We start from the raw sequence: 25,765 nt of genomic DNA on the forward strand, positions 1-25,765 counted from the left end.
TGGGACGTCGGTTCCTTCGCTTGAGGTCTTGTTTTGTGGATGAATTCTCGGATGCCTGCTGATCTCTTCCCGGGTTTCGTTATCTATCAGGAAAGCTGGCTTTAATCTGTCAACAGATACTCAGTTTCTCCACCCGTGGATTTCTTGTGCTGTTCGAAGTCCTAGTAGGACCCAGGGTAGCTGCGCCTTCCAATTTTCATCGGTACACCATGCCATCAGTGCCACTTTTAACGAAAGGTGGGCCTTTTCCACATTCCGTTGGCGGCGGGGTTATATGCTGTTGTGCTGTGGAGTGTTGTCCTCGTCAGGCATGCCAGGGAGACTCAAATTTCTTACAGGAATGCTGAGCCCCTATCCGTATTGATGTCATCCGGCACACTGAAACGGCTTATCCAACTTGATCCCAGGGCTTCCTCACAGGTGCTTGTAGATGCTTCCGGCCATCTCATAGACCAGTCTATGACTGTTAGGAGTTATCTGGCAACCCCCAATTGGGGCAGAGGTCCTATGACGGCCATGTGAATGTGCCCGAACCGTCTTCGTGGTTGAGGGAAGTCCCCAATGACTGATTCTGTGTGCCGGGTGAGCTTGCTTGTCTGGCACAGTATGCAGTCCTTTGCCCATCTCCACACGTCCTTTTATATCCCATGCCACATGAACCTCTTGGTTATCAGTCGTGTTGTTGTACATGCTGATGGATGGGAGAGACTTTGGATGATGTTGCATACCTGCTTCCTTTGTGATGCAGGTATCAGGAGGTGGGGGCGGCCTGTGCTGGTGTCGCAGAGAAGTGTTGATCCCTGCTCTCCTACTGGCATGTCCTTCCACTTCAGTGTGGTGAGTGCCGTTCAATAAGCTGGCGTTTCAGGGTCTGCGGCTTGTTCTTTCACCAGGGCCTTTTAGTCAACGGACCAAATTTATTTCAATCCTTGATAGGGCATCGACTACCGGGTTCTTCTTTCTGGGGACGTAGCTGATGGTGCACCTGAATTTGGATATAGCGGCCAAGTGCTGCTGCTGTCTTTCTGACCACGCGTCCCCCAGCCTACGTGAAAGCATGTACCAAAGGTTGTGGTCCGCCTGGATGGTGAAGGGGCTGCCGTCTAGGAGGAATTTGAAGTGACACGTGGCCTGGTAGATTACCAGCAGTTCCCTGTCAAATGCACTATAGTGGGTCTCGGGTGGCTTCAACTTGCGGCTAAAAAAGGCAAGTGGGCGGGGGGACCTGTCCCTGTCTGCTCCAGTGCAGCTCAACAGGTGACGTTGCTGGCATCATTGATGAGTCTCAGGTGGGCGGTGGGGTCCTGGTAGGGTAGGGTGGTGGCTCTGGCTCTGGCTGCCTTCATCTGCTCGAGTGCTCTCTGCTGCGGCGTTTCCCACATCAGCGTCTCTGGTTTCCCCTTCAGCACCTTAGTCAGGGGATACATGATGTGGGTGATGTTCTACACGAACTGTCGGTAGTATTTGACCATGCCAAGGAACTCCTGCAGGGACTAGATTGTTTTCAGTGTAAGGAGGTTGTTTACCACCTCTACCTTGAAGGCCATGGGGCGGACGCCCATCGGGGAGACCTCGTGTCTCAGAAAGTCCACATTCATTACGCCGAAGGAACACTTGTCAAATCTGATAATCAACACATTCTCCTGAAGGTGTTTCAGCATGGCCTAGGCATGTCCCAGGTGCTCTTCCGGGGACCTGGAGAAAATCAGGATATCGTCCACTTAGCAGACGCAGAAAGGTAGGTCTCCCAGGATGCTGTCAATCAGTTGATGGAATGTGGCCACAGCATTCCTAAGGCCAAAGGTGGAGTAGGAGAAGGTGTATGTTCCATACGGTGTAATGGCCATCTTCAAAATGTCGTCAGGATGTACTGGCACCTGAAAATAAGATTTAAGTAGATCCATTTTAGTAAATATTTTGGTGCCGTGTAAGGCTCCTGTTAGGTCCTGCATGTTTGGCAGGGGGTAATGTCACCAGGTTCTATCGACAATAGTCCCCACAGGACCTCCAGGAACCGTCTAGCTTCTTCACCATGTGGAGGGTGATGCCCATGGGCTTGATGCCTTCTTGCAAATATCCATTCTCTCCATTTCTGTGAATGCTCGTTTAGCATCCTGGAGCTCCTTGGGTAGCAGGCGGCAAAACTTGGCATGAGTCAGTGGGCCCGTGGTGGTGATGTGGTGGTAGATGCCATGCTTGGCATGTATTCCCGGCACCTGGCGTAGCTTCACTTTGAAGACATCTGGGAATTCCCGCAGGAGGGCTCTGTATTTGGATGACGCGGCAGCACATACAGTGGGCACTCCCAGGCCGGCGGCGAGTGGACGGGAGAAGGCAGGTTCCAGTGTCTAAAAGGTGTTAAGGCTGACGTCCACCAACAAGCCATGTTGTGCCAGAAAATCAGCGCCCAGTAGAGGGAACCTCATGTCTGCAATGACAAAGGTCCATCATACTTATGACCCAGAATGGATATTCTGTGAATCTGGGTTCCGTAGCAGAGGGTCGGGCTTCCATCTGCGGCTACTAGTGCGACCGTGGCATTGGGTGGGTGGTTGCTGTCCTTTCTCGACAGCGGAAAGACTGACTGCATGGCACCCGTGTCTACCAGTATTCGGCACTCCACGATTGAGTCGTGGATGAAGAATACCACTGGTTCAGATTCTCTGTTGTTTGCAGCCACTGCTGTTATGGGTGGTTGCCCTCTGCATTTTTGGGAACACACATGAAACTCTGCAGTTTCTGGCATTTTTCCTGAATCGTCGATGGAAATAACACCAGGCTGGATTCGTCCACGTCCTCTGCTGCTGCGGCGGCGCCTTTTTCTGTATGTTGTTTGTATCCCCCCTCTTCGACCTTCTCTTCTATCAGGCTGCGGGTGCTGCAGTGTGCTTGGAGGCCTTGGTGGCCTTGTGGAGTTTATACACGATGTTCACCAATTTCTCCATTGGAAGTGTGTCTGCCTCCATGATTTGCACCCTCACCTCCTGAGGAAGGCGCTGCAAGAATATTTCTCATGATAGGCTGATCCTTCTTTTGCTGGATTCATCGCAGTCCAGCAACATCAGGAGACCTCGTAGTTTGTCCCAGGGGTCCTTGGGTGAAGCGTCCCCAAGGGGCTGGTTCATCAGGTCTAGGGCACGTTGGGCTCTTTCTGGGACGGGCATGGAGTAGATCTCAGTGAGCTTCCTGCGGAGATCTTTGTATTTGATCTTTTCTGGCTGCACGTCTAGCCAAGGTGTAATTTTATTACACACTTCCTTAGGCAGCGTCAACATGGTGATATCTGCTTTCATGTCTTCATCCGTGACCTTGGCTACGTGGAAATGTACATTGGCCTTCAGGAACCATGACGCGGTGTTTTGCCGCGAGAATGGCGGCAGCTTTATCGCCTGAGTTATCACGATTTTTTAAGGCGAGAGGGGAATGCAGAGTATCTGTAGGTCTTTAGTTTGATTTTCGGGTTCCCTCTGGCATTTTGACTCTCACAACAAAACGTGAATTACGGGCCATATTTAGTCCGTTAATGGTGTTCGGGGTTCATCAGAAGTCAAAACTATATGCCGTGTGGTTCTATTAATGACTTTCTGAATACGGTCAATGTGGATTGTAAATGGCAGGGCCAAACCTTTTGAACACGCCAGAACATACCTGGAGAGGTACGCTGTAATTAGTCTGTTAGTGGCGTGGGTGGTTTTCTGAGGAAGGAGCTTTCAGAAGCGCCTTAACTTTGTCACCGTATGGTTCCATAAAAGGCTTCTGAAAGTAAGCGCGGCTGTAGCGAGTCTGTTAATGGCAGAGCCATAAACCGCGGTTTTACCGTCATTCCTCGGGTCACCAGTTGTGAGGTCTCAATGAAACAGAACTGGTTACTGATGATTATTACCTGGGGCTGGGCACGCAATAGACATATCAGTGTGCGGACGGAAATGGAGTGCCCGAACCTCCGGGGCCCGTCGACTCGCACACAGATAGAGAGGAATTTGTACTTCTTAGAAGTCAATAAAATGGTAATAACAAAGGACATAATGGACATACATTGATGAATTATATATCTGTGAAAGGCTACATGTGACTTTTGCTGTTAAGCTAGATGCGATACAAGATTATGATTAGTGGGTACTGAGTAACGAAGTTCTTGACACAGGTCTTTGCACAGTTTTTTTTTTTTTCTTTTTAATGTGCACACCTTACGTCCCCCACCAATTTGTGATATATATATATCGAACGCAGGTACCTATAAAGCACATTTTGGAATGCCAGAAATATCAACGCCCAAGAAACTTTTAGGTTAAAAACCACAGAATGAAAGAAATTTTAGCTGAAAATAAAAAAATCTCTAGAAACGATTCTAAAATTTTTACAACACTGCGACCTCTTGAATGAAATCTAATATGAATGTCTAATGGCTTTTTTTTGAAGTCTCAGGTTTATTGTGTGTGAACCACTTTCTCCACTTCTGTATACTTTACAACTTTTTCGCTTAGAGAAGGGTAACTCCAGAGGACTAGGTGTACAAATCATCCCACCGTCTCTGTTTAGTTATCAACTTATCTGTACAGACCAGTTCCAATGTTGCTCAACATCACCGAACTAAAGATCTTAACAGATGTCACGGTATTCTTAAGGCCCCTACACACGATCAATTTTTTCGTCAATTAATTGATATCAATTTATTGACGTCAATGAATTGATGGAGAAATTGACCGTGTGTAGGTGACATTGATATAAATTTAATTGAAACAATTTCATTGAATCAATTCATTGAGAGATCAAAGATCCTTTGATATTTATTGATGGGTCTTCAATAAAATTGATCGTGTGTGGGCAAAACATCAATATATTGATCAATAATTTAGTGTCCAGAGCAAGCCCTATTCCTAGAGCCACAGATGCTTTCATCTCGAAGTTATGAATCAAACTGAAAATTGAAGTAAAATCATTGACCGTGTGTAGGCACAGTGATTTGCTCAATTTCATTGTCGTCAATAAATTGATATCAATTGATTGACGAAAACATTGATCGTGTGTAGGGGCCTTAACTGCTATAACAGTTACAGTTACAACGTTTCATCGATCTCTCTTAATATTATTTTAATCCCGAAAACAAACTCAGTCTAATTTAATACAATGAAATTAGTTTAAAACATGCTTAAGACAGACATTGAAACTGTTCCTTTTTATTTCAGACCCTTAGTTTTTCCCAAAGATATTCGACAGCTTTAGAAAGTCTCATCATGGACGAGATTTTCTACGATGAAACATTCACTGAACAGATGAACGAAGCCAAACTCAACATGGACAATCTCAGCGCAGAACTGGAGATAGCTGTCCTAAAATGTGGTCTCCTGCCCGACGAGAAGCTCATTCAGGACCTCATAAGTAAAACCTACCTTGGAGTTGCTTCCCGTGATGTGAGAGCACAGAGAGGGTTCAGGTCCTTAAGGCAGTGTCTCATTGGGATGTGGTATATCAGGGACATGTTCCCAGTGAATGAAGAACCAAATCAGTCAGACAGTGCGAGTTTTATTGGCTGTGAAAAGTTAGACTGAAAGCATTGTGTCCCTCTTTTTTTCAGAGGAATATATAACTAATATTTAATTGTATCATAAACTGTAATTATAGATTTGATTATGGACATAAAGGAAAGGATGGTTATGCTGAGTAGGAAAAAAAAGTTTTTTGCATTGTAGCTATAGGATATGGCTCCTTTCAATGATCAGGAAAACACAAGAGTAAAAAATTCTTTCCCATAGTATATCCATGACAATAATTTTGCTCTCTCAACATTAATTCGTGTTTTTTTAAAGTGGATTTCAGTAAAATGGTGGAAATCTCAGAATTGTATGTAACAAAAAATTATAAAGTATTGGAAAACTTTAATACATGTGCTATTTCACGTTTATTCTGAAAATAACTATGAAACCTGACCAAGTGAAACTCTAGTTCTCTGCTCTAGTACACACTAGTAGTCTTAGTAGTCTAGTCGTATGAATAAGCGTAAGTGTAATTTTGTTTCCTTTTGTATAAATGAATTAGTCACCAAAACATTAACGTACAGTAAAATTCTGGTGTTCTTGAGGAAAGCCAATGAAGGCCAACAAAACTCAAAGGGAAATGTTTTAAATGCCATATGTGCTGATCTAAGTACAATTTAGCACTGAATTTACCAAGTCGAATTAAAGCAAGTGCAATGAAAAAAGAGAAACCTTGCCGTTTAATTCAACTTTTTGAAAGCGTAAGCACAACTATGGAAAAGTTGCTGATCTGTAAAAAGTAATCGTTGAATTAGTGAGATACCGATTAGCCTATCATATCTTTGGAGAAAACAAGTACCTAGCCTAAGTACTAAGATGCACCGTGAACTTAGAACTTCAGATAGCCTAACAATTACCTGGGGGCTAGGGTTTTACAGCCGTGAAAAAGGATTTGATGTTTTGGACTTGGTTCATATCACTGTATTGGCATGTCACTTATGATTAACCTACATTTTTGTAGCTTAGGTATGTTTGCCTTTTATTCCTTATTTAGTATTTGCCTTAGGTTAAACAATAATTGTTTGTAAAGTTACCCAAGAAACATTTCGTAAAACACCAAAATGCTTCAGACGATAGGTAGCATCTTAACCTAACTTTTACGACCTAGGGAGTTGAGGCGGGGCACTTGACCCCCACTCCCCCCCTCCCGGCTTCCTCCCATCTTGTCATATATACTAACAGAACAGAATAACGGGAACTACCTATTTGGCAGTATTGCCAGAATTCACTAGGTACTACTATATCGCTACCTATAATAAGGAAAGTAGTACAGTTGAATTAAGAACAAGAAAGAAATTCCTTAAAATAGGTACTAACCTAACCATGATTAGTAGGTATTGTGTTCTAAGGAGGCTTGTAAATTATGGAGGAAATTGCTAAAAACTACTTCAGTTATATCGTAGGCTACCTACCTTTATTGACTTCCTGTGTAATCCACACCTCTTTACACACTGATGATTATGGTCAATTTATTAGAGGAATTGCCTGCCTTTTCATTATTCAGTAGTATTTTCCTCATTAAAATGGTACAGCAGCATCATGCAATTATAAAAAATAGTTGCACATTCAGTGTTCTGAGGGGTGTGAAGTCTCCTGGCCATGCCCTGGCTTTCCTCCCTATTAATTGATTTGGTAGATCTAGGGCTGGCCCAGACTATGGCAGTTGCGGTTTTTCTATGCAGTTTTACCTACTGAACAAGAATTTTAAGTAATATTTTTTCGGACGACTGTAATTAACCCCCAGGGGCCAGTACCATATACTCCGAAATACATTGGACGCCAAAATCCCTAGTGGATGTCGTATCCGCGGTTACGTTTCTTCTAGGGTAATTCTAAAGAATAGTTCTGCATGAACTGTAAGGAATGTAACCGCGGATACGACATCCACTAGGGATTGGGATGTCCAATGTATTTCGCCGTGTTTAATACTGGCCCCTGGGGGTTAATTACAGTCGTCCGAATAAATTTTACTTTAAATTCTTGTTCAGTAAGTAAAATAACATAGGAAAACGTCAATTGCCGTAGTCTAGGCCACAACGGATTGCTTCTGTAGAAATACCATTGATTTACTTCAACTGTGCATCTGATGTCTAGGCCAGTCCCTTACGACACTCCTGGTTGGCTGTTGATAAGCCGAGCACAGGGCTGGAAACTCTCTCTCGAGAGAGAGTTCACATAGGCAGGATGTATGTTCCACCTCTTCTGATGGATACTTTTGAAAGATGTATTCTTCAAGAGAGGTGGAACATAATCCTGCCTATGTGAACTCTCTCAAGAGACTGAGAATTTCCAGCTCTGTGATTGGCTTATCAACAGCCAATCAGGAGCTTCGTAAAAGACTGGCCTAGACATCAGATGCACAGTTAATGTGAATCTACTATAGTATAGGTTAGGGTAGGATGCATCCATTTTGCCGTGAAAATAGCCTAAACCTAACTTTTGCAATAATTACACTTTTACCAAATGGTATGTTACAATTTCTTTTAAACTTCTCCTAATAGCTTTGTGTTACACAATCTCACGCTCATTTTGTTTCCCTGCCATTAACAAAGCAAAGTAAAGAACTTTCATCAGTTCAGTCCTGTGATTTGTGGGTTTCGGAAGCTCCCTCTTTCTCTCCGGAGTTCGGGTTGGGTGTACAGTTGGTGGGGCTGTCTTCTTAGCTCCTTCCTTGGGTCTAGTCCAGTAGTTCTCAGCCTGCTAGTCCGGAGGTTTTTCACAGGCAGTTGCGGAGTCTTCCTCAACTCCGTATATTCATTCTTTACTGAGTTGAGAATTAATGTGGCCTCCGCGGTTCTTGCGGGTGCTATGGAAGTTGTAGATTCGTCTTTGCCATCATTGACTGTCAGTACCGGTTGTGTCCCCAGCAACTCCTTTTAATAGGATAGCTGGTAATCTACCTTCTTCAGTTCCCATTTTATACTTTCGGTGTTTGAGACATATCGTGCCTACCACGGTTATTGCGGTGGCTACGGCAGTTGACAGTTCGTCTGCTCCATCATTAGTAATGTTGTGCCCTTGTCCTCCTTTCGTTAGGGTACCTGATTATTTCCTTCTTTGGTTCCCATTGGTTCAGCAGTTCGTAACCTGTCTTTAGAGGCACTTTTGGTGTGTGTGGCACAAGTCGGGTTTACTCCACCCACACATCAGCATTAGGTGCTCCGGTGGTTACTCCGAGTGTAGCTTCTTCCCCTTTTCTCTCCTTCTGCTTCTTTCTCAGCCTTTTCTTGTGAATATTTCCATTAATCCTTCAAGGTGTTCAATGTGGGTTCAATCTTGTTTCCGGGGTTTCAGGGAGTACTCCCTTCCCTCTCTCGATCAATGTAGCTTCAGCTCTGGACTCCCGTCCAGGTTATTATTGGTGTAACCAGCGTTTGTTGGATCGTGTTTGCGACCTGCTCGCTCTTGGGGGGCGTTGCTCGCCCATTGTAGTCAGCCAGTGTCATGTCATAGTCACTGGCTGGTGTGGGTTTTTGCAGACAAAGAGACTGGCTCAAGGTTATGTCATCGTCTTGGTTGGTACACGTTTGGCTCACAGTATGTGGTTGGCTCATAGGGTTGGGCATTCATTGTCAATGTATATTTGGCTTAGGTGTAACGTTATTGTCACAGGGTAGTGAGGGTATGCGCAGTCGAGTGAGATTAGCTCAGTGTTATGTCATAGTATTTAGTTCTTACATGATTTGCGGAACTGGTGACGGTTGGCTCTTGTGAGGGGGTGGACAGCGGTCGGACAAGTGATACGTCATCGTGTCTGGGGTGGGGGCTGAGGGATTGTGCAGTCGAGTATGACTTGCTTAGGAGTTTATCATCGTCTTGTTGGTATATCGTTGCGCAATCAGACCAGTTGGCTCAGTTATGATGGATCATGCTAGTTTTGTCAGGACAAGTTTTGGTTGGTATTCAAACAGCCAGATCGCAGAATGTAGTAAAGTGTTTGGGTCTTGTGTGCTGCTCGTTGTTGATGTTCGGTCCTTTAGTTCTTTTCCCGGTTTCCAGTGCCGGTTCGGACAGCACAAGTTCATCTGCGTCAGTGAAACAGGTGAGAAACTCGAAGGTCCAATGCACACCACTATTTCTCCTCCATACATGAGAGGCTAGAATAGACCACATGGGAGTTCTTCAGACTCAGGCGGCTAACCTTGGACATGACAACTGACGGTCTAAGGTACTTCCTCTGCAAGCATCCTCAACCTAACCGAGTTGGACAACATAGGTGGGAGATTTGCTTTTAACCTCCAATGAATAAGTTAAGTAGTAATTACCAAACATGGCGGAAGGCTACTTTTGACTTCAGACCGGTACCTAATAACTCAACACTGATGTTGAAGGTAACTTTCATTTGCAAACATCCTCACCTACTGACCTAGAAATTAATAAATGCGGATACAATCTTCTTCTTCTTCCTAGCTTAAAAACCATTTTTATTATGGGTCGCCAATGCGAATGAGTCCGTCTCCACATCAATTTCCTGTTCCTGTACCTCGTTCTCATTTAATACCTTTCATACCATCAATCTTTCCCCTAACAACAATCACCTGCCATCTCTTTCTTGGTCTTCCCTTCTTCCTTTCTACCCCGCACTTCTATTTCCCCTCGTATGTCTTCCAACATGATGTTCCTCCCTTCGTAACATGGTGTCCCAATACCAATCCGAAGCCTTCCCTGTATTTCTTCGATAATTTCAAACTACCTGTTGTCGAATCCTTTCTTATTATTATACTTCATTTCTAATCCTGATCTTTCCCTTGTTTAACTCCCAAACGACATCCCATCTGAACATTCCTCATTTCTGCTACATTCCATCTTCATCCCTCCTCTGTTTTCCTCATACAGTAGTGCCTCGAAGATACGAAATTAATCCGTTCCGAAGGCGGAGCCCTTTCGTATCAAGTGAGTTTTCTAAGTATCTTGGACCACATTTTACATGTAAAAGGGCTTAATCCCGGTTCCAAAGCCCTCCAAAAAACACCCCATTAAACATTCATAATAAAGCTTAAATTGACCTATAAAACAATGAAAATACTACAAAAACAATTTGGACATTCAATAACCTAAACTTTAATAACGCAAATGCAAATTAACCCGTAAAATAAAAAAAAATGTATTAGTGTAATCGTACATGGTGTAATAACAAGAAAAAGATACTGTACGTAAAATGTGAAGCTTACCTTTCGAGTGCAGGCTATCTCCGAAAGCTGGCTGGCAGGGGGAGGGCAGGAGGAGAACAAACGGCAGATAATGTAACGTTAACGTACGTAACTTAACTTAAAACCTACCGAAAACACAAATAAAAAAAACAAATTGTAAGGAAAACATCTAAACTAAAAACTTTACGAAACACATAACCAAAACTGTAACACTTAACTTACAAAAAACTCAAAAGAATAAAATTTTTTTTTTTTTTTTTTTTTTTTTTACAGAATTTCAACTTCATCACCACTTTCAACTTCTGTTATATCACTTGGTTCTTTCCTTTTGCTTTCAAACTTTCTGTTTTTTCAATCACTTGGTTCTTCCTTTTTGCTTTCAACTTTCTTTCGTTTTTATCACATTCGGTTCTTCCTTTTTTGCTTACTCCTGCTAATGTTTAAAGGCCTCTTTTAAAAAAAATAATGATTCCAAATAGGAAGATTGCTTCTGCCTACTTTTCACAATGTTTCTGAAACGAACTCGGGCAAACTGCTCATCGGAAGCTGGTGCCAAGCAATACCTACATTAAGTGTGAGCCTTTTCGGGGTTTCTTTTTTTCTAAATAAACAATTGCGCTTTTATGAAAAGTGGCAATCTCCCTCACAAGGCCAGCGGTGTAGTGTCTCATTAACGGCTGCCCGTCTTGATAATTAATCTACTAAATTGGTTGCACCTCATGACTTTGTTGTCCCTGGTGTCCATTCAAAACCCTGTTCAACCCAAATGCATCTCTCTGCAACTGATTTGGTAACTGAAATGTTCGGCTGCTCGACCTTCAACATAAACTGAAGTGCCTTGATTTATACTGGCGTTATGCATGTTGTAAATGATTGGTCCAAACACCCTCTGTTCAGCCAGGGAAGTGGAGATTCTACCAAAACCTTGCAAAGTTTCCAGTTATTCCCATGAAGAGACCTGATCACTTCATCCCATGTGAAGAGATCTTGGTCACTTATCCCACGAAGAGAGATCTTGGTCCAATCATGATCATATATTGTCATTCATTCAAGAGCGGTGCTCTTCTTTTTTCCGTTTTCTGTGAAAAGAAATAAGAAATTTTTTTCAAAAAATACCCTGATAACAAACAAATCCATCCAATGAACAATGTCCAACTCTGCACTAGTAGATTTAGAAATAGTTGATCGATCCCGAAAACGAATAACCGCCTGTGCGTACGATAACGATGCTGTTGCTACCGCAGTGGCCGAGGCACCCGCCACCACATACATAGATGCATGATGAGGGATTCTGGCCAATAGTGGAGAGAGGATCTCAATGGCCCGCGTACTAGCATCAGGAAAACCAATGGGAGAGCAGGGGGATAGGTGGCGCAGTCTACTAAGTTGGCGGCTCACAAATGATCCACATGTCCGAGGTTTCAAAATTGTTATCGGTGGTTCGGGCGAATCTCGGCACTTTTACAGAAAAAACCTTTTCGTTCTCTTGAAAAACTTTTCGTATGTAGGACCCGTTCGTTTTTTTGTTTTATTAGCTTTCGTATCCTCGAGTTTTCGTAAGTTTAGCCATTTGGTAATCTCAAATGGTACCGACTGTACTTGTTGTTTCTGTTTCATATAACATTGCTGGTCAGACCCCCGTCCTATGGAACTTTCCTTTCAATTTCAGAGGGACCTTCTAGTCACAGAGGACCCCTGATACAGACCTCCAGTTATTCCATCCTGCCTGAATTTGGTGTCTCACCGAATTCACCATGAGGATACATACATTTGTTATATATAAAAGAGGGATGTACCTTCATTGGGTGGCGTGATGTCGAGATCAGTGCCTCATCCTGTCGCTATGGGCGGTTGCAGAGATGCCTTATGAAACTGGTTAAGGCAGTTAATTTTCTGGGACATGAACAATGTGTGTGAGTTTGAGCGTATGTGCGAGCTTTTTCCCTACATAACGAGATAGTAAGGTAACCAAGGTGAGAGATCGTTACAGAGGCGGCAGAGCCAAGATGGCTTCTGCCAAAGTACTTTTTGAAAAGTGTGTGTGAATACTGTGTTGAATGGGCGGTTCTGGAACAAAGGGGGATTGATATGGGAACCTAACTTATGTTTCATGGTGTTACTAGGGAGACTGGATTATGACTTGCCCAGTTTTATGACTAAAATAATGTGGGTTATTGTATGAGAAATATGGAGTGGGTTGTCATGAGTTCAAAATTTCATTTAACCATTCTGTTAAGAATCTGAGTTATTTAGTTTACGCTTTGCTCTTAAATAAATGTATTTTTGTAAGTTCATGAGTCTGATTTGATTGCCTTAGGTAATGGAGGGGGGGGGGGGGGAAGTGTGGGAGAGAGAGAGAGAGAGAGAGAGAGGTGAGGAGAGAGAGAGAGAGAGAGAGAGGCAGGAGATAAAATGGGTGTTGCCAGTGCCTTAGACGCACGACCAAGCTACCATACCTTTTTAATAAGTGCTGAGATTAAAATCACGGTTAAACATTTATACATGGTAGGTTGATTATGAGTTACCTGCGTATGCTCCGTGGACAGGTCGGGCTGAATTAGATTGATCCCACCTCCATTAAAATGTTGTTAATCGGGCTAATTCAGATGTTCAGGGAGTGTATTGCAATATGAAGTTTTCATAATAAAACTAATATGGTAATACTTGCCTGAACACCTGAATGATTCCCACCCTCCTCCCCACTTCAATTTGATAGTGAATGATTCAATTGAAGAGGCAAGCCTCTGGTGGCTGGTATTTGCAGCAATGTTGCCAATAGTAACACAGGTAACTCATTTGACTAGATTTTACCTGTAGTGGGTAAATATGTGGGGATATAGTTCTGGCTGGTCAGTGACCAGGGCTAATTCAGGTGTTCAGGTAAGTAGTACAATATTAGTTTTATTATGAAAACTTCATATTTCTCATAAACTAACTTGCACATCCCCACTGCTTTGCTCATTGAGAAAACTGGAATACATCAACTTTCCCATCTTCTCTCTTGAAAAATACACCACGCCTTCACACAACACAAACCTCCGAGCAAACTGCATCCATTTACTCAACAACAATGGCCAGCTTTTCCCAGGTACTCCCTCCCTAATACATCTCCTTAACTCACTCACCACAAAATAATTCTGCTCTCCTCTATGCCCTCCTTTGTTAGCAATTCATTCTCACTTTTATCTAGCTCCACTAGGTATATCCTTATCCTCACTCAGACTTCTACTAATCACTCCCACATACCTGGTCTTGCTTACTGCTTCACTTTGAATTCTCCCTACTACAACCTCATCTTTCAACAGAAGTCCTTTCCCAATATCCACTACCAGTCCATTCTTCCTCAAAAAATCCATCCCAAACAGGAAACAACATGGTATTTGCTCATCTCCCAGTACCACGGAGCATGCTTCTAACTCAGTCTCTCCCAACTTTACTTCCAACCTCACTTCTTCCCATCCAACTGACTTTCCTGCTATACATGTCACTGACACACTTCTCTCCTTCTAATGCTCCACCTCCATCTCTCAACATCTCTAATCACACGTGCATTTACCAATGATATTTGGGCTCCTGTGTCAAACAGACTACAGTACTGGCCTCCACTGACATCAACTCCCACGGATAAGTTTGGTCACAGAACTTTAATTTGTGTTGAAGCTATTGTTATTAATTTTTCATGGTAGGTGGTTATGTACTTCTGGATACTTGAACAACCAACTTATTTTGCTTTTCTTGTTTTGGCAACATGATTGCATTTAACACAGTTGCTTTATTGCAACAGGTTTGCTAATTTATAACCATTATGTCAATTCAAAAGGAACTCTTAACTAAACTGTACAGCAAGGTTGGACCTTCTCCTCACTCTATTTGCATTGTGGGGTACTTCCTAGGGGCCATGAGACTTTAAAACTTTTTATATATCCTAAAGGAAAATAATCAGTACCTGGTGTCCTCTGTCAATTGTACCATGGGTTTTACCCAAGAGGCTTTATCACCCTTGTATTTTGGGAGACGTTAATAGCCTGATCTGTGAATCAGGACACTTTTTTTCAACTGTCCCACAAAAGTTAACAATCTTGATATAGTTTGTATTGCTGCCAGTGATCCCTTGCCAATCAGGAGAAATATCTTTGTTGGCTGCTTGCAAGACCTCCTAGCAGTTCACTTCTGCCTTGACTCTGTCTCTTGTAGTACTTCTTTTCTTGAGGAGGTAATTGGTCATTTCCCTTTGTGTTGCCTGTAGAAGACTTCTCTCAGGGGACTGGAGTTTCAATTGTGATTGTGCTGAGCCTGGAATCTAATTCTTCAAGACAGCAATGCTTAATGGGGCAGTGAGTAGCAGGGAAAATGCTTCCACTCTCACTTCCTCTCTACCAACTCAATCCCTGTTTGCATTGGAATGGAAGGTCCCCTAACATTTACTTTCCTCCTACCACTTCTTGATAATTTGCTTATCATTCAGGATTGTGTCACCCATGGATGATTCCTTATGCCTCTTTGAAGGGGCAATTCAGTAACCTCTGAATGATCAGTTGTCTTTTAGGAAAGACAAAGTTTTCTTTCCACACAGGGATTGGGTGGTTTACTACATGATCATTTGCTCTACTTTGTGAGTACATTGTGAAGAGGGAAGGGGGAGGAGGATTGCTGAAAACTGAGCAGAAAGAGATTCTTCCATGAGTACTCTTTTTAACTGTCAGTGCTCTCTTTCATCAAGTTTTCTCTTCCTCCTTTCAAAGATAGTCTATAAACATACAAAAGCCTCTTGGCTTCTTTTTCTCTTATCAAGCTACGGTTATTCTAAGAAAAGTCGACACAACCATTGGAAGGTTTACTGTTGAATTTATGGAAGGCACACAACCTGCTCTCTCTTCCATAAGTCCATTATGGGAATCTAATCCCTTCTCCCATGTTATCTTTTCTGAAAGTCAAAAAAGAGAAGGCAGAGGCTCGAAGTTGCAACTACTGTACTGTTTCAGGTGGAATTTACATTAGGTTCGAGATGATACTATTCAGAGGAATATATCCTAGGTGTTTGAGTCTCGTGGACTTGATTTCTTTTTAAAATAGGTAACCATATAAGGAGAGAATTGTGGTTCTAAAACTTTCTTGGGATGAACCAGTTCAGAAAGCTTAAGTTATGAGAAAAACATTCTTCGGATCTCCTGCAATTGTTTTCTATAACTATACCTAAGTCTTGTATTTCATCAGGATTTAGTTAATTTGCTGTGCATATTTTTTTTATGCTTCCAAACACTGTTACCGATTTGCAGTCCACAGTAAGACTGCATAAGCCACCCCAGTCTGGAACTTAAGGCAGTACATATTATTTTGGATAAATTTTACCTACTGTTAAAGTAAGCTTACATTACACTTTTAGGTGCAATTCGAATTCAAAATAAACAGTAGAATAACACATGGCTGACCTGTATGGACTGTCTATAATTCTGTTTACATTCTTGCCAGAATTCTTCCTGCCACATCCTGGTGCAAACAGTGGGAGTTGTACATACTAATTTTGATGGTAATTTGGGTGAGTTTCTCTTGTATGCTATTGTACTTGTTTTCTTGTTTTGCATTATTTTGTCAACAGCAAGCAGAGGTAGAATAACTAGGTTCAGTAGGAACAAGATTTATGTAAAACAAATGTATTCAGGTTGTCATGATGAGAAAATAATCTTGAAAATTATTAGAAATTACAAAAGGCCAGTAGATTACATAGACTATTAGTTAAGTCTGCCCATTAGTCCTCTCTAGACAGTGGTCCCCCCATATTCGCGGGGGATGCGTACCAGACCCCCCCCGTGAATAGTTAGAACCCGCAAATGTTTGGAACCCCTATAAAAATGCTAAAAACAGCCTATTTTGTTAATTAAAATTCAAGAAAAACTCACTAAAAATTTTCATACTTGGTTTTTTTTATTGTTTTATTGCAAAAATTGCATTTTATGATGAAATTGATCAAAAATCCAGGAATTTGTGGATATTTCTCAGAAAAATACAGCGAATGTGCGAATTTTCCGCGAATAAGGCCGGGAAACGTTCCCGAGAGAAATCCGCAGATGTGTGAGTCCGCGAATCCGGAGAACACGAATACGGGGGGTCCACTGTATATTCCTTCTTCTTCTTCTTCTTCAACTGGTATTGCACTATCTCCCTATTCTTACATCTCACATCCCACATCTTACTGAACAGTCTGGAAACAAATATTCCAATAACATATTCATTCCAGCATCACCTGGTGGGAAACATGCAAGTGTAGACAATCCACCTGGGTCAGGCAAAATTAAAAACATAGTTTTTAATTTTGTTTATTTTGAATGCCAATCACACACAATGGTGAGAAGATGTAAGCTTACTTTAAAAGTAAGGTAAGTATCGAAATAATTTTTTTATTAAAAAAATTCATTTGTCACCAAATGTATCCCTACTATTTTGGATTCATTTGCTTGTATCATATATAACAATGTAATTGTGGATGTTGACCCACAGATTGTGGTTATGTTAGATTGGCTGTTTTGTAATATCAGTAAATATATTTTGTTATTCAAGCAGGACCTAATACAAGGTGTCTGTCAATTTAAATGTGTCCGTAGTGAAGATAATCATTGTATCCTAACAAGCTGACTCAATTATTTTTAATTTTTTGAGAGATTTGGTTCTGACCTCGTGGACCTTTATGCCATCCAACATTGCAACTCTTTGGCCTTAGAGTATACTTGAGAACTTGTCTCAAAATAGTAGGCATCAAATTACGTTGGTGAGGCCGAGAAGAAGCAGAGGAAGCCATAACACAAGCACACACACAGACAATCAAAATAGCAAAAATGGGTAAAGAACCAGGTAACCGGCCAAGTGAGGGCAACCGCGACTCTTACCTAGACAGTTGAGAAAAAGACTGAATGCGGTAGCGTGGGTGCGTGGTCTTTGACCGGTTTTCACCTGATATACGCACGCATTGCCAGATCTCACAAGATTCCTTGCTTTTTCATCTCCGAATTTTAACCAGATCTAGCTAGGCGCTAGGTTTGTAGCTATGAAAAATATAAATTGTCTTAGAAAATTTGTTATTTTACAACACTAATAACTCAAAAGGCAATTGTGTTACCAATACTTAAAATTATTCTGACCTAAATACTGTAATGTGTGAGGAATCTCTAGGTATGTATGTATTTAAGGTGATTTCTAAGTGTGAAAAGTACATTGGTGATCCTTCAGAAACAGCAAAACTATATTGTATATGAAAAAGATGCAGAAATGTGCCTTCCCTTGGGTGCTTGGCTATCTTCACATTTCTGGTAAAAACCTTGATAAAATTGATAATTTACTCATTTCTTGGTGGAAGGTATTGTTTGGCCAAAGGGTAGAATTGTAAATCTTTGATATGATTTAACATACAAAATATCATCATTTACTAGTTTGAACCAAACAAAAATGTCTTTCAGTTTTCTTCTGAAGATGGAAAAAGAAACCCACAAGATTATTGAGTATACGTAACTTGTTTACTTGTAAGTATTTATATAGTATTTTTGTTAAGACTCGTGTACGTACATACTTTCAGTCGTTATATGTGGCCCTTTCTCAAGAGATGTGTAGGTGGTCAGACTGGGTTAAGACCCAGCAGTCTTCTGGAACTTCTTGTTGTTGAGCTGTCATTTACTATGTGATGGCTGTCCTGGTTTCCATTCTCATGAGTTGTTAATCCCCTCTTGTCGTTCTGATATCCTGAGCTGAGGATATCAGAATGACAAGGGGGATTAATAACTCTCAAGTGAATGGAAACCAGGACAGCCATCACATAGTAAATGACAGCTCAACAAGAAGTTCCAGACGACTGCTGGGCCTTAACCCAGTCTGACCACCTACACATCTCTTGAGAAAGGGCCACAGATAGGGCCTGAAAGTACTAAAGTGTTAACAAAAATACTATGTAAATACTTACAAGTAAACAAGTTATGCTCAATAATCTTGTATATTTTTCCATTAACTAGTTTGTAAATAAAATTGTCATATGTGCAGCAAACATTTTGGTATTGAAGCTACTTTGAATGTTACTAAATGAGGTTAGGATTTTTTAGGTTGTTAAGAAAATGTTAATACTCGGCTTTGGATTTAGGAAATTCAGCTGTTTATTACTTTCACATTATCATAAGATGACAAATTTGACCAAACATCATGTCAGTTTAGTTGAGACTTTTCAACTTACCTTTCAACTTACTAATGTTGATTTTACAAGTGGTTTATGAGTTTAACGACAATGTTGATCTTATGTGTCCCAATGTTAGAGCACTGCAAATTAAACTGCCTCTTGACATGACTGTTCAGTTTTGTATAAGCTTTTCTGAGATTCAGTAATGTTTAGAATGCCCAGTCACATATATGTACAGTGGTAATGCCAGGCCCTTGTAGAAGAAAGTCAGATTTAGAACAAGCTTTAGTGTGCATTAAAGTATGTACATGTACCTTTAAACTATGCCAGGGTTGGCAATACTTGGGAAAGACTCATTAGAATTATCATGACTGTTCCAAGAGCTAAATTTACAAACTTTTAATTATTTATTTTGATTGGTGACATTCAAGCTGCTGCCAATTCTCGGCCTTTGACACATTGCTCATGTGAAATTAATAGCACATCATCCTTTTTATTGAGACAGTCAGACAACAGTTATTTGTGAGAACTACTGTGTAAGACTCTTTGGATTCATTTTTTAAATATTTGACTTAATAAAGTATTTTTTTCACTCATTCACTCATGTTCTGGAACAGTGCTTCATTCTAGTTAAAAAAATTAGTGCATGCAGAACCTCTCACTTTAGGTAACACTTATTTAACAGAGTAGCAGGCAACAATAGCTACTATTAAACTTGCAGACTTTACCAGTACTGTAGTGCTGAGAAAGATTTTATCCAGTGACTAATTTACAGATGTTAATTCTTCAGCATTACAAAAAAATTACTCGTAAACTGTTTCATAATTGAGACTCCTTATGCAGCAATGTATTTAAGACTTATCAGAGTTTTAAATAAAACAACTGGAATATTTTGGTTGTACTGTAGATGGTAGGTGACTTGGCACTCTCAATCTGGACTTTAGTGACATTCGTAATATATTTTCAGGATATGAATGACTTTTGCAACTATTCACATTATTGTGAATTATTTTTAAATGTATTTTATTTGGCGATTCAACATTTTGTTTTTTTGTGTAGATTACTGTTTTCATCAACTAAAGGTTAGCTGCAAAACAAAATGATGAAAACTTGAGTAAAATAATATGTATTTATACAAATTTTTATTGAAATTCAAAAAATGCATACAAATTAAATTATTTACGAAAATAAAAACTGATTGAAATTGATTAAGTTCTAAGGATAAAACATCTGCCCTTTAATATTAAGCAAATTACTAAATGATGGATGGGAGCATGACAACAAGGAATGACTGACTGAGAGAGTGAAATTTCTATATGAAGATAGGTCACTAACTAGTCTCTCTTTTAGTTCTCTCAGTACAAATACTTTTTTAACTGGTTTTGAAGCCTTGCTGTCCCTTGGCTCATTCACTATGCGAGGAACACCTGAGTTAGAAGCATACTTTGAACTTGAAACGCTTGGTGCAATACTAGCCCCTTCCATACCCGAAACATTAGCACCCAATCCTCTTTCAACAGTTTCACTTAGAGATGAAAAGCGTGGTCCTTCATCCTGCTTAATAATTCTGGGTATTTCATCATTAGTTTCTATGGCATTCTCATGTTGCATCTCGCTCTGTGGGCTGAGAAATTCTTGCAAGTTTTCAGTAGTATTTGGATCACTTGCATCACCATCCACTGAAGAATTTTCTGTTAAAATTTCATCTCCTTGACTATCATTGTCTGTGTCATCCATCTCGTCAGTCTTGCTCTCACTGGGCTTCTCATCCAGACTTTTCATTAAATGATACATTTCCTTGATGTCATCACTAACTTGAACATCCTGAGCCATCCCCTCAAATAAAATATTTCCACTTTCTTTTGTTTCACTGGTTTGTGGAATTGTTACAATGTTTTCAACTTCATTAGCATTCTTTTCATTTGCCTCTTCATCTTCTTTTGGTCCTTTTTCATTCTCCCCCAAAGAATTATCTTCGCTCTCCGTTTCCACATCCTGGCAATCTTGGGAATTATCCTCTTGCTTGTTCTTCTTGGAACTGTGACCCTTGTGATCATTCCATGGTGTAGTTGGATCAATTATAAGAGCAACTTGATCATCTAAAGACAAAGTCCAATCCTCTTCTTTCAGATAACAACAGGCCAAAGCACCAGGATCAACAGGATGAGCCTCTGAAGAAATAGGTAAGGTTAACATTGTTCCTTCATCACTGCTATACTTACAAATACAGGTAAGGTTAACACAGTTCCTTCATCACTGCTATATTTACAAATACAAATACATATGTTAAAGTTTGTTTTAACCACACTTTCAATTCTTAAACTAAATTTTTAGTAAACTTGACAAAACTCAATTTATGGAGACTTATGTTGATATAAATGCTGAAAAAGCTTGAAGTGAAATACCTCACCTACAAATACTGAATTAAACAAGGTCTTTATGAAAATTAGCAAAACCTTAGAGAAAAAATTATAAATCATATGACAAATGACATAAGTTACTCTGAGATACCAAAAGGATTTGCTATGTATCAAAGGAGGCACTTGTGAAAAAAAAAGAAATATTACAAGTGTTTCCCAATTCCTTTACATGTTCTTGAACTTCAGCTGGTAGTCTGTTCCATCTAAAATGAGCCTGTCTTACATATGAGGAAGTTCCCACAAAGGCTGGTATAAGTTTTTGTTCATTTATGTTTTTTATACCTTTGGAAGTTTATCTTAAATGCTTTTATTGATTGACTTTGCAATTGGCTGCTTGTTTTCAAGGGGGCCAGCCTGTTAGTGAAAATCTTCATTTGGATGTGGCTAAAATATTTATACCTTGCATCAAGGACACCATAGGTATAATTATACCCCCAAGAACCGATTCCAATACCCATTTAAAAATACAGTCCTTCAGACTGTAGAGTAACAGTAAGTAGTATTATACAACATTGTGTATTTCAAATTGTGGAAACAAACCAGTTAGTATAAAGAAATTCAGTCAGAATCTCATTTTCAATTAACCCAATTGTGAAATTTTCAAAATGCTATAAATTAGGTAAAATCTACCAAAATGTGATCTTTTCAGTTAAAAATAAATCTTTTGTTATGAATCAGACTGGTCAAGAACTATTGTGTGTCCAATTTTAATGAAAGTAGTTGTAGAAATAAAGTAACAGTTGAAGTTACGAAAGCTATTTTGAAGTACAGACATCTTAAGTTGGAACAGTCCAAGCTTGGGTGGACGTTTTGCAATGTTACTTGGACCAGGGTTGCGAGCTCAGGCTCCCTATTTTTATCAAGTATCATGAGGGGGAAAAGTGCTACTAGTCAAATTTTCACTTGAAAGTTTGTCATTTATTGCTACAACAGCTATATTGAACTAATAACCAAATATGATTCATGTGCTCCAGGTTATGGAGGTGGAAGTTGGAAATTCCCAAAAACTAAGAAACTACAATAACACATTTTGATGAAATTTTATATTTTCATGTTGCTAATGGCTACACTTAGCTACAGAGAAAATTTTAAAATGTTCGGTTTCCATAATTCATTTACAGTAAAAGCTTTATATATGTTAAGTGAATTCTTGTAAACTTAGTTATTGCCATACCAGAAAAAAAATTATCTACAGCCTTTAAATTAAGACAGCTTACTAATAAACCTAAAAATTTGCCATATTAATTTCTCAAGTTGCAAAAAAGCCTCAATAAATTATAATTCAATATCAAGATCCAATGTAAACTCTTACTTTACCACTAGGATTTAAGTTAACTTTAAGGTGGATAAAATAGAGAGAGAGAAAAAATATATATATATATAAAACAGAACTTGGAATAGTAATATTAGCCGAGTCCTGAGATACAATTGTGCTACCCAAATCTGGGAGTCCGTAGCTTATATGTAGAGCATAAAATCACATTTCAAGTAGGACCCAGTTCATGAGTTAACACTTTGTTGTTAGGTAATTTTCATTGTATCAGCTGACTGATCACCAGTGTTGCTACACTGATGAAATGTTTGGAATTATATATAATATCAATAAAGAAAATAAGATCTTTCCTGGCAGTCCAGATGGTTAAGTAGAAGAACACACACTGTCTAAAACACTCTGAGAGTCAGATAGTAATTCCAGACATAAAGATCCAAAGAGGAATATTCCAGAGTGACAGCCTCTCACCACTTCTCTTCTGCTTGACCATAGATCTGCTTAGTAAAATCTTGAACAACATTGACACTGGCTATGACCTAAACAGAAGCAGAAAATAGAATAAAAGAGTGAACTACCTGCTCTTCATGTATGACCTGAAGTTTTATGCAGATTCAGAAGAAACATTGGAAGAACTAGTTAGGCAGTCCACAAATTCTCAAATGACATCTGCATGGAATTTGGGTTGGACTAGTGTGCCAAGAGTACAATAAAGAAAGGGAAGAAAGTAACAGCAAAAGGCATAAATGTAGAGGAAGACATGTTTGTTGAAGACCTGGCAGAAGAGTCTGTATATAAGTACTTGGGAATAGAAGAAAACACTGGTATAGAACACAAGAAAATGAGACTAAATAAAGAAAGAATACATTACCCGCTTTAAGATCTGTAAGTCAGAATTAACACCAAAGAACTATATCACTACCATAAACCAAGTGCCTCAGTGGTGTGGTTGGTATGGTGTTAGCATGCCACCTCAGTGGCCACAAGTTCGAATCTCGGGCATTCCATTGAGTGAGAGATGTATATTTGGTGATAGAAGTTCACTCTTGACATGGCTCAGAAGGCACGTAAAGCTGTTGGTCCTGTCGCTGAACAACCACGGGTTCCAAGCAACATAAAAACACCATACAAACAAACAAACTACTATAAACTAGCTGGCGATACCAGTGGTTACTCATGGTTTTGGTATTGTAGACTGGCCACAAGGTGAGTTAGACAGGAAGGACATTAAAACCAGGAAGATTCTCACCCTACATAAAGTTACGTACAGACACCAGTGTATGGACAGAATATACCTCCCTCACAGAGAAGGTGGATTAGGCTTGACTGAGATCAACCAGGCCTATATAGCAGCAATAGTAAGTATAGAACAGTACTTAAAAAGCTCCGAGGACAAAAACATCAGAAAGGTTGCCCAACACCATACTGAAGCCCTGAGCTAACTAACATCAATAACAAAACAGCCTTATTAACAGGCTAAGAACTTCGCAGATCTGCTAGAAGACACAGGGGTACTAAACAGACTCCAGCAACAACAACAGCCAGAAAGACCAGGCAGAAGTATAGTCACAGAGAGGGTAGACTTAAAATGGAAAGGTGGAAAGGGCAGGAAGATTTCAAGAACTAGAAAAAAGTTACATAGACAAAGAAGTAACTTAGATGGATAGGGAATGGACATCTAGGTTATGATGGAGAAAAGACAAAGAAGTAACTTATATGGATAGGGAATGGACATCTAGGTTATGATGGAGAAAGACTGTTAATAGGAGCACAAGGTCAAGGCCTCCTAACAAACGGCTTCAAGAAAATGACAGGCATATCAGCAAATGACCAGTGTAGATTTTGTTGTGCAGCAGTTGAGAGTGAATCATCTGATATCAGCCTGCCAGACCCTACTTGCAGATGGTCACTACACAGCCCGCCACAACAAGACCAAGGAAATTCCAACAGGAAGATATATAGAAGGAGGTGCTATAAAAGCTGATTTTGTGATCTGGAACAAGGAGCAAAAAACAGCAAAAATTATAAATGTGACAGTACCCAGTGACTTTGGCCTCAATAGAGATGAAAGGCATAAAATAACAAAATACCAAGACCTAAAGAATGACCTGAAAAGCACATGGGAACTGAAGGAAGTAGAAATAATACCTGTGGTGGAAGGGGCAAGAGGACTTACAAAAAGAAAATCTGAGAAAATATCTTCAGGCAATACCAATTTGCCAAAGTATAAATGAGGTGCACATTGCTGCCCTAAAAGGAATGCTAAACATCTTCAAAAGAGTCCTCGGATATAAGGCTAGTGGACTATATAGGTGCAACCATAGGGCCCAAGCTGGGGTCCATTGCACCCCTGATATAAATTGAAAATTAAGAAAAACATAAACCAGAGATGAAAGTGAAACTGCTACATTGTTATTGGCTAATTACTTTTCATTCGTTCCCTTTGGTCTCCTCCCACCTGGCTGTACAAATTTTTGTACTTACCGTGCTCTTAGCTCTCACTTCTCATTTAAGAACATCCTTTGGGTAACCTCATTAATTTATCATAATATGGTAATTGCAACAGGTTGGGAATAACCTGCCTAAAATTGAACTGGAAAAGGGTAGATTTTATCAAGTATGGCTGATTATGCCAAAGTCACAGTTTTAAATGTCTTTTTGCCTTGAAGTAAAGAAAATTAGATCTTTTGTGTAATCACTAAACTTGTGACATGACTAAATTTAAATGAAAGAACCATTCATGTAATTACCTGTGTTGAATATATATCCACCTGCTTCAAGAATGCAATTCCGGCCTTTCACATCCATAACAATGCCAAAACTACCAGTATTATGTAGCCAGTTTTCTTGATCAAACAAAAGATAGAGATATTTGGTTGTTTCTGCTAAAAAGAAACTCTCCATCCTGTTATCAAGTGTGTGGTCATTAACATTCTTAACCTGGAAGAAAATTAAAACCAGCTCACCTATGTTGCCACTCTTATCAATACATGCAAAAGCTTCACTATGAATAGAGTACCTATTAACAAGTATTCATTACCTTGAACACATACTAAGCAACAGAAACATATCAGTTTTGGTTTCATATAAACGATCCAGTAATTTTTATCCATATTTATATAGCTAGACAAAGTAGTATAGAGTTAGCAACAAATTAAATTGACTGTTCTAACAATTAAGGCAAAATCCTGTCAGACAAGTAAAATTCAGTATTGTCACAAGTAAAAGGCTACTAAAAA

At 40.0% G+C, this 25,765-nt stretch overlaps 2 protein-coding genes and 1 long non-coding RNA gene across 7 annotated transcripts in view; 2 read left to right on the forward strand and 1 right to left on the reverse strand.

Annotated features, from left to right (window-relative positions):
* Positions 1-6,499, forward strand: part of LOC135220767 (uncharacterized) — a 48,584-nt gene extending 42,085 nt beyond the window's left edge. For all 4 annotated transcript variants that reach the window (XM_064258219.1, XM_064258222.1, XM_064258220.1 and 1 more), the window contains one exon: positions 5,187-6,499. In XM_064258219.1, coding sequence (XP_064114289.1) covers positions 5,187-5,549 — 363 coding nt within the window. In that variant the 3' untranslated portion in view covers positions 5,550-6,499. The remainder of the gene's footprint in view (positions 1-5,186) is intronic.
* A 13,447-nt stretch (positions 6,500-19,946) lies between these two features.
* LOC135220768 (ER degradation-enhancing alpha-mannosidase-like protein 2) overlaps positions 19,947-25,765 on the reverse strand; it is a 104,164-nt gene continuing 98,345 nt past the window's right edge. For both annotated transcript variants that reach the window (XM_064258223.1, XM_064258224.1), the window contains 2 exons: positions 25,277-25,466; positions 19,947-21,007 (listed from right to left, as the gene is read on the reverse strand). In XM_064258223.1, coding sequence (XP_064114293.1) covers positions 20,052-21,007; positions 25,277-25,466 — 1,146 coding nt within the window. In that variant the 3' untranslated portion in view covers positions 19,947-20,051. The remainder of the gene's footprint in view (positions 21,008-25,276; positions 25,467-25,765) is intronic.
* Positions 20,949-25,765, forward strand: part of LOC135220769 (uncharacterized) — a 116,399-nt gene continuing 111,582 nt past the window's right edge. Inside the window, exon 1 of the long non-coding RNA XR_010315795.1 lies at positions 20,949-21,019. This is a non-coding gene — a long non-coding RNA (uncharacterized LOC135220769). The remainder of the gene's footprint in view (positions 21,020-25,765) is intronic.

The sequence above is a fragment of the Macrobrachium nipponense genome, chromosome 2 (assembly GCF_015104395.2).
Source record: "Macrobrachium nipponense isolate FS-2020 chromosome 2, ASM1510439v2, whole genome shotgun sequence".
Taxonomy (NCBI): Eukaryota; Metazoa; Arthropoda; class Malacostraca; order Decapoda; family Palaemonidae; genus Macrobrachium; species Macrobrachium nipponense.